This window comes from Syngnathus scovelli, chromosome 1, assembly GCF_024217435.2.
Source record: "Syngnathus scovelli strain Florida chromosome 1, RoL_Ssco_1.2, whole genome shotgun sequence".
NCBI lineage: Eukaryota > Metazoa > Chordata > Actinopteri > Syngnathiformes > Syngnathidae > Syngnathus > Syngnathus scovelli.
In genome coordinates this window covers 13,208,343-13,216,403 of record NC_090847.1, presented here as the reverse complement: position 1 = coordinate 13,216,403, position 8,061 = coordinate 13,208,343, and the positions used below count along the sequence as shown (strand labels likewise).

Genomic DNA, 8,061 nt, shown 5'->3' with positions numbered 1-8,061 from the left:
CCTGCGTGTTTTGTCCCTCTGTTGCCACACGCGCGATTCAAATGATCAGGATTGTTACCAGCTTCTGCAGACCTAATTATTTGACCATTTGAATCGGTAACAGGGAGACATGGAAAACATGCAGGACACCAGCCCTCAGGGACCAGAGTTGCCTACCCATGTCCTATGGTGCTTATAATGGCCCCACAATAATAATAAAAATATACATCTCAACATGTCTTGAGAACATCTTTATTCAAACTTTCCTCCCTTAGTGCTTCCAACACACCGTTCAACAGCATTGCAAGCTGGCTAAGTGTAGGATGGTGCTCAACAAAGAGAAGCATGTCATGCTAATTACACTAAGGAGGGTGTCTATACAATGAAACAATGACCCTTTTTCCACCAGATCTTTTCAAAACTGACTTTTAAAACAAAATAAAACAGGAAACAAACACCCCCCCCAAAAGAGGAGGGAAAACATCAGAGGGTTTTAACAGTTATGGGGTAATTTCCAACAAGTTGACCCACAGAGGGGAGGGAGAAGAAGGGAGACAGCGTAGCATGTTAGAGGTCATCGTCTTCCTCTGGGAGTGCCGTTTGTGAGGCAACCTGGACAAACAACAATTAGATGAAGCTAATACATTCTGAGGATTAAAGTAGAAATCATCCATCCACATTCCACTCACTTGAAGCTCCTCCTCATACTTGGCAGCCATGGCTGGGTCCATTGCAACTTCAGGGGGAGCGAGAGCAGGCATTTCTACAAACTCCATGTTGGGATCCCCGGCTAATTTCTTTGCCAGCCACAGGAAAGGCTTCTCAAAATTATAGTTACTCTTGGCAGAAATGTCGTAGTACTGCAAAGACAGCAGTCAAAATGTCACATTCAGGATTGATGTGATTTACATATGCAAACTTTGTTTGAGCATTACCTGCAGGTTCTTCTTGCGGTGAAAGACGATACTTTTGGCTTTGACTTTCCTGTCTTTGATGTCGACCTTGTTACCGCAGAGCACAATGGGAATGTTTTCACACACGCGCACCAGATCACGATGCCAGTTAGGCACATTCTTGTAGGTGACGCGTGAAGTGACATCAAACATGATGATGGCACACTGGGCTGTGAGAAAACAGTTTGTTTGCTTGAAAAAAAGTCTTTGTTTAGATTCATTTTAATGCCACATGGAGTACGACAGTCACCTTGAATATAGTAGCCATCTCTCAGGCCTCCAAACTTCTCCTGGCCAGCTGTGTCCCACACATTAAACCTGATGGCGCCTCTATTTGTGTGAAAAGTCAGTGGGTGCACCTCCACTCCCAAAGTAGCTGCACATACAAGAGAACAGTAAATACGTCATGATGATCAGCAAGTGGAAGTTTAGAGCAAGTAGAAGTTTAGGGCTTGGTTGGTTGCATTTTAAATGGGTAAATTTGAAGTGATTTTAAGATCCAAAATGGCATTTCTTCATTATTCAATTTTCACCTAAGATCAAAGCAAGGACTGAGTTTGATTTTAATGTTCAATTTGCTGGGTTCTGTAATGAGCATTGAGGTAGAGGTATGTTGGCTTGTTTGCCAACACAATCAGTTTAGACCACGATCCTGCACACGCATTATGAGACAGACAATTATGGTCCATTTGAGAGCATTTTTATTGAGGCAAAGCACACCACCAAATCTAAATTAGAAAGTTTGTACATGGGCTAATTATGTAGCTCCTGCCATCTAGTGGAAGAGCATTTAATTGTCAGTCACCCTACACCACTGGCACAGATCAATTATTTGTAATGAATATTCTGTGTGTACTGCAGCATGCTACTTGCTTCATGTAGAGGCAGTGTTTATGTTAGTAAAAGTGCTGCTTGTTTACTTTCAAACTTAGCTTGTGGGAAACTTAGCTTGTGGCTAACATAAGTGACTTCAAGCATATCTGTACCAGCGGTGATGGGAGATTTCAAACCTCTCCCATCTATAGCCACTTCAAAAAAACAATGTAAATATGAATGAAGAGTTTGTTGATTGTGACTGCATTATTTTTCTTGTTTCCTGTCATGATTTAGCAACTGTGCTACCTTGGGAATTAGTTACTTCAGAGGTAAAAAAATAATAATTTTAATACCACCAGGATTTGTATTTTTTCAAGCATGGTGTAATAATATGAGGAACTGTATGTTACTTGTCTCAGTCGAGTGTGACGGTCACCTAAGTGCAATTAAATAATTTATTTAAAAACAAAGAAGTCACTCTTATTAACATTGATGAACTGAAAAGAACGAATGATACACGGATTTACACAGACTATATCCCCCTTAATAGTCGATATGTTTTATCGCAATAGCACTCACCAACATATTTCTTTTCAAACTCTCCTGTAAGATGTCTCTTCACAAAGGTTGTTTTGCCGGTGCCTCCATCACCCACCAGCACAAGCTATCAAAGAGATAAAAGCAGTTGTTAGAAGTGGATTTAAATCTCATATCCCCCCTAAAAATGTTGTGCAATACTGCAGAAATCCATCCATCCATATCACCTACCTTAAAAGTAACCACTGCACTATCATCCAGGGACATGTCTGCGAAATCTGGAGACACAAAGCGGGATTACAAACTAGCACGTATGTGTACGTCATCCTCAACTTCATGCTGTATCATCAAGCAAGAGCGGTGTTGCGCCAACAATGGACTTGAGCCAAATACGACTTTTTTTTAAAAAAAAAACTAAATTAAAATGAAACAATTTTTTTTAAAGTAGCTAGTTTTGTATAACGCCGCCCGTTCACGACACAGCGCCCCGTTCTGGTATGTTCCATGGTAGCCTAGCTCAACGTGCAACGTACTTAGTCAAATGAGATGTTACACTACGATAACATGTTGGGAAAAATAAACACAACCGAGAGGCTTGTAAATGAACACGCACGTAGTTTTACTGTGAACCATTCAGACACTTTTGCTGAACAATCCAAGTGGAGGAAACTAACACGTCTCAGGCCGTAGCAGATCTTAAAGGACAAAGCTCACACCGCAAAATCTAGCGAGGATGACTAAATTGTAATGTGGATATTTTTTATATACTCAAGAAGTCGAAGCGAACAAACCAGCATTAAATCCGCAAAAGCCTTTTGCTAGCTAGTTAGCACGCAGGATGGGCGCCATTCTTTCTTTACGCCATGCTAACATGCTAACCGAGCTACGAGTTACACAAACGGCCAAGTAAAAAAAAAATTCCATTACCGACACTGAAGGCCGCGAGACAACCCTACAGACCTTAAACGCACATATGTATACTCAACGGAGTGTTAATATATATATTAATGGATTATTGTTAAGATTTTTAACGTGGAGAGGCCCACGAGGGAATGAGAAAGCGGACTTACCAGTGGTATTTCGAACCAAGGAAAGAGTAAATGGCTGCGTGCGGCGGGAGATTCGGCGTGGTCTATGAGTCAGTTTCCGCCCTTATCACGTGACCAACACAGCGGCAAAATCGCCCTGCGAAGGCAGCAACCATAGTTGTTGTGACGTCACCCTGTTTTATCCCCCTCGTCTATGACTTCACAATTGAGAATACGTCGTTTCATGTGACGTGTGAACATATCTGTTGTACTGATTGAGGAGAAAAACGGGGAAACGTTTGTAGGACCCTTCAGCTTATTCCAAAGCATACGCATCTTTATTTATTTATTTATTTATTTATTTATTTGGGGGGGGGGGGGGGGGGGTAATATTTCCGAAGAGCCGTCAAAGCGCGCTTAAAACCTGAAATAAAATGCTGGATTTTAGATTTATCTCATTTCTTGAGAATGTGCAGGGATGGCGTTATACTAGGATTGGTGGTGCCATAGCTTTGTCAGAAATGTTTAGCCAGAGTTAAGATCCCAGTATTTTGGGAATAAGAACAGTGCCCAAGATATCCGGAATAAAATAAAAAATACATTTTGAAGTTGGAATAGTTTGTAGAAGTCATGAAACGTGAAAGGAGGAAACATTTTGGTGTATGATAATTTGTGTCAACTCTCCAGCATTCACAAATTTGCAGCAGCAGAATCTTCGAGAGAAAAAAAGACAGCAGCAGTCTTGGTTTCTTCAGAGACCCTATTATGGTGCACTTGCGTCTTTTTTGGGAGGGGAGGGGGGGGGCATTGAATACATTCCCTGAAGACTCACCGGTTGTTTCTTTGTTGAACATAAACACAATCATCACAGATAAGTCAGACAAGAACATCTAAACGTTGTTTAGCTTCTCACGAGAACAGGGTTCACGAGCAATACACAATAGGATTTGATTAACCCTACCATAAAATAAAAAAAAGAATAAAACAGAAGCATCATAAAATTGTGAACACCCCCTTATCTACTTTTTATTTACTAATAACCTGATTCCACAGCCTACAAAGTGTACATATTATGAATGCTTGGTCTTGATAACGTAATCACACATTTTTATATATAATTTCTGCCCATTAATTGAAAAAAAATAAATTGTGACATTTTCAGACAACAGTTGAGCACTAATAACAAAACAGAAAAATAAATACTGTAGTGAAATTTTGGAAAAACGACTTTATTTCAAGATTTTAATTGCATCAAGAAAAATACAAACAGAACGCTGCCTCAAAGTCCTGACTGTAAAACAAATACAATAATTTATTTATCTATGTGGCTGGAAGCGTGTGGAGACACTGCCATCTATAGCTAGACTTAAGTCCTTCTTTGTGAGAAAAAATTATGATGCACTGGAGGATAAATGATGTTTTCAAGGTGGACACATACGGACAGTTTGGCCTGGCAGCTCTCCCGAGCAGTCTATCTGTAGAGGTAGTCTGCTTGGATGTTGGCTGCAATCTCAGCCTCCCATTTGTCTCCATTGTTAAGCAGCTTCTCCTTGTTGTACAGCAGTTCCTCATGGGTTTCAGTTGAAAATTCAAAGTTCGGACCCTGGAGGAAAAACAGAATCGCCACAAGTCTTGCCACATCTGAACTTGAGGAATTAAAAAATAGCATGCTAATATTGCTCACTTGTTGCTCCAGTGCGTTTTTATGCAATGAATACATTTTACCGGCTCAGTGGCCTAGTAGTAGAGTGTCCACCCTGAGACTGGAAGGTTGTGGGTTCAAACCCCCGGGTCATACCAAAGACTATAAAAATGGGACCCATTGCCTCCCTGCTTGGCACTCAGCATTAAGGGTTGGAATTGGGGGGTTAGCTCACCAAATGATTCCCGAGCGCGGCACCGCTGCTGCTCGCTGCTCCCCTCTCCCCCAGGGGATGGATCAAAATCACATGGGGATGGGTTAAATGCAGAGGACAAATTTCACCACACCCAGATGTGTGTGTGACGATGATCATTGGGACTTTAACTTGGGACTTTAACTTGGGGACTTTTTACTACATGAGTATGAGTCTTAATCTTTCTTTAATGCAACACAGTCTACCAAAACTGAGCATTAAAGCTAGCCAGATTGTGCAAGTGTACCTAATTATATTTCCCAAAAAGCCCTAAAGTTCCCACCTCAACAATGGCATCCACAGGGCAGGCTTCCTGGCAGAAGCCACAGTAGATGCACTTGGTCATATCAATGTCGTAGCGCGTGGTCCTCCTGCTGCCGTCAGCTCGAGTCTCAGCCTCAATGGTGATGGCCTTGTTTGAAAAGAAACCATGAATGAATCACTGATGTCAGACTTAAAAGAAAGAGACTCAAAATGGTATGATCGTGTGCACCTGAGCGGGGCAGATGGCCTCACAGAGCTTGCAAGCAATGCAGCGCTCCTCCCCGCTGGGGTAGCGACGGAGGGCGTGCTCTCCACGGAAGCGAGGTGAGAGGGGACCCTTCTCAAAGGGATAATTGATGGTTGCCGGTTCACGGAAGAGGTAACTCATGGTCATACCCAATCCTGAGGGAAGGAGGGGTGCCCAACAATGTACAAGTCAGTGTATTTTACCATTAAGAGTGGAGAGAGCTTTGGAAATTACTAAGCAATGCCGTCTCCAAGCCAAAATAGTTTAAGATTAGCTTACGTTTTAATTGCTTGTATACATTTGCATCTCTGGAGTGCACCCATCATGTGAAATTAAACAATCAGATAAATATTTTAACTTTTGGCGGATTGTGACATAACAATGGGGCTATTTCACACAATACCCCCAACATTGTTTTTTTTGGCCAGGACTTGCAAGTTAGGTAGGTAAAAGCAAGCCACAGCCATACTGCATGTTATCATATCAAAGCGGCTGAGCAAAACCTCAGTGTTAGCAGTGTTCATTCATTCATTTGATTAGGAGGAGAGGAGTCACACTAGCACAAGACCTCTGAAGAGTTCGGTCCATAGGAGAGTCGTTGCAGCACGGTCAGTGATGGACTTGAGGTCTGTCTGCGGCTCCACAGCATTTACATACTCTGTAATTGGAGGGAGACATTTAAAGGCATGTATTGAATGCAGATGCAATATATGAATCAGTTGATTGAAGGACTCACTGAAGCCACTACGTTGCACACCAACGCTGAAGGGACGTACACTAGTGCACCCAAACGAGCCTGCAAACATACACATTTTTTTCGGAGTTAAATTAATTATGTCCTTGTTTTTTATTTTTTTTATTTTACATATTTTGAAGAGGCAGCACCTGTCTTGGAGTAGCAGTGGAGAAGGCGCTGACCCAGTGAGGCAGACATCTGAAAGGCGGTTTTAAAAAAAGACATAAGCAGCGTTTGGAATCATTCACTCCCTATTCATTACATTGGGGTTTTTATACAGTGGACCGTAAAGTTCACTCATTTGTCATTTAAAAAAGAAATGTTTAGCACTACCCTCGCACACCGTTAATTATTTCATTTCTGTGTTACAATTATAATTTACCAGATCAACATGAATAGAAATAGTAAATCTTTTAGCTGTATTTGCACAGTACATCATGGGATAATTACCATTGCCATCCACCATTCCTTAAGATGCATTTAGGGATACATTAAAAAAAGCTGCCGAAAGCTCAGCGCCGCCTGTACTTCTTGCGGAAGCTCAGGCGTGCATGTGCTCCTCAGGCAGTCCTGTCTACATTCTACCGTGGCACCATTGAGAGCGTCCTCACCAGTTGCATCACTGTCTGGGGTGGTAACTGCACTGAACAGAACTTGAAGGCCCTGCAGCGCATAGTGAATACGGCTGGTAAGATTATTGGTGCTTCGCTCCCCTCCCTGAAGGACATTTACACCTCCCATCTCGCCCGCAAGGCAACCTCGATTGCGAGTGATGTGAGTCACCCGGTTCACTCTTTGTTTGACCTTCTGCCCTCTGGGAAGAGGTACAGGAGCCTGCGCTCCCGCACCACCAGACTCGCCAACAGCTTCTTTCTCCAGGCTGTTAGGACCCTGAACTCGCTACCCCCTTCTGCGTAGCGTGCGGCACTGTTGCGCTATTTTCTGGAATGTCTGCTGTACGCACACTTGCTCCTTTTTGCTCCTCTTATTTATTTATTTGTTGTGTTATTTATTCATTATTTATTTAGCACGCTGTTGTTTACTTGATTGTCTATTGTGGGCCATGTCTTGTCACCGTGGGATAGGGGGGAACGAAATTTCGGTTTCTTTGTGTGTCTTTGGCATGTGGAGAAATTGACAATAAAGCTGACTTTGACTTTGATTAATGACATTATAAAGAGAATGTGGTCAACTCAATATATAATGCACAATGTAGTGGATAGGTAGTGCTTCCAAACACAGATTTAAATCCTTAATTTTAATCCAAACATAGAAAACTAACTCCCAGAACTGCTGTCACAAAAGATATTTTTCAAACCCAAAATACGACTATTCCTATTCAATTTCAAGCAGACGATCAAACATCTTTGTATAATATGTGAGAAGCAAAAGTTGTGGCAGGACAACGCATAGCTGCTTTGCAATGAAAACTTGCCTGCTCACAATGCCCTGAATACCAGTTTTGAAATTAACATTTTGACATTGAGATGGCCATGACAACAGCGCTGCGGAAGATCCCGGAGGAACTCTTTATGGAGTGCATGAAAGCAGCAGTGTAGATTGGACAGTAGAAAGACTCCAGGGGGATAAGTTCACTGGGGAACAC

The 8,061-nt window shown here is 42.1% G+C and overlaps 2 protein-coding genes across 5 annotated transcripts in view; both read right to left on the bottom strand.

Annotated features, from left to right (window-relative positions):
• Window positions 1–215: 215 nt before the first annotated feature.
• Window positions 216–3,481, bottom strand: ran (RAN, member RAS oncogene family). The gene is made up of 7 exons (XM_049749746.2): window positions 3,356–3,481; window positions 2,517–2,563; window positions 2,328–2,412; window positions 1,183–1,308; window positions 915–1,102; window positions 669–839; window positions 216–591 (listed from the first exon to the last, which is right to left on the bottom strand). The coding sequence occupies exons 2-7, from the start codon at window positions 2,550–2,552 to the stop codon at window positions 547–549; spliced, it is 651 nt and encodes a 216-aa protein (XP_049605703.1). The 5' UTR covers window positions 2,553–2,563; window positions 3,356–3,481; the 3' UTR covers window positions 216–546.
• Window positions 3,482–4,521: 1,040 nt separating this feature from the next.
• Window positions 4,522–8,061, bottom strand: part of ndufs8b (NADH:ubiquinone oxidoreductase core subunit S8b) — a 52,295-nt gene continuing 48,755 nt past the window's right edge. Inside the window, exons 1-7 of one of the 4 annotated variants that reach the window (XM_068651679.1) lie at window positions 7,891–8,040; window positions 6,605–6,653; window positions 6,456–6,515; window positions 6,288–6,377; window positions 5,702–5,874; window positions 5,492–5,620; window positions 4,522–4,916 (exon numbers count right to left, since the gene is read on the bottom strand). In XM_068651679.1, the coding sequence (XP_068507780.1) occupies window positions 4,785–4,916; window positions 5,492–5,620; window positions 5,702–5,874; window positions 6,288–6,377; window positions 6,456–6,515; window positions 6,605–6,653 (633 nt within the window). In that variant the 5' untranslated portion in view covers window positions 7,891–8,040 and the 3' untranslated portion in view covers window positions 4,522–4,784. Of the gene's footprint in view, window positions 4,917–5,491; window positions 5,621–5,701; window positions 5,875–6,287; window positions 6,378–6,455; window positions 6,516–6,604; window positions 6,656–7,066; window positions 7,145–7,890; window positions 8,041–8,061 lie in introns of those variants that run through there. The other 3 variants (XM_049749686.2, XM_049749706.1, XM_049749696.2) reach the window with 3 other exon arrangements.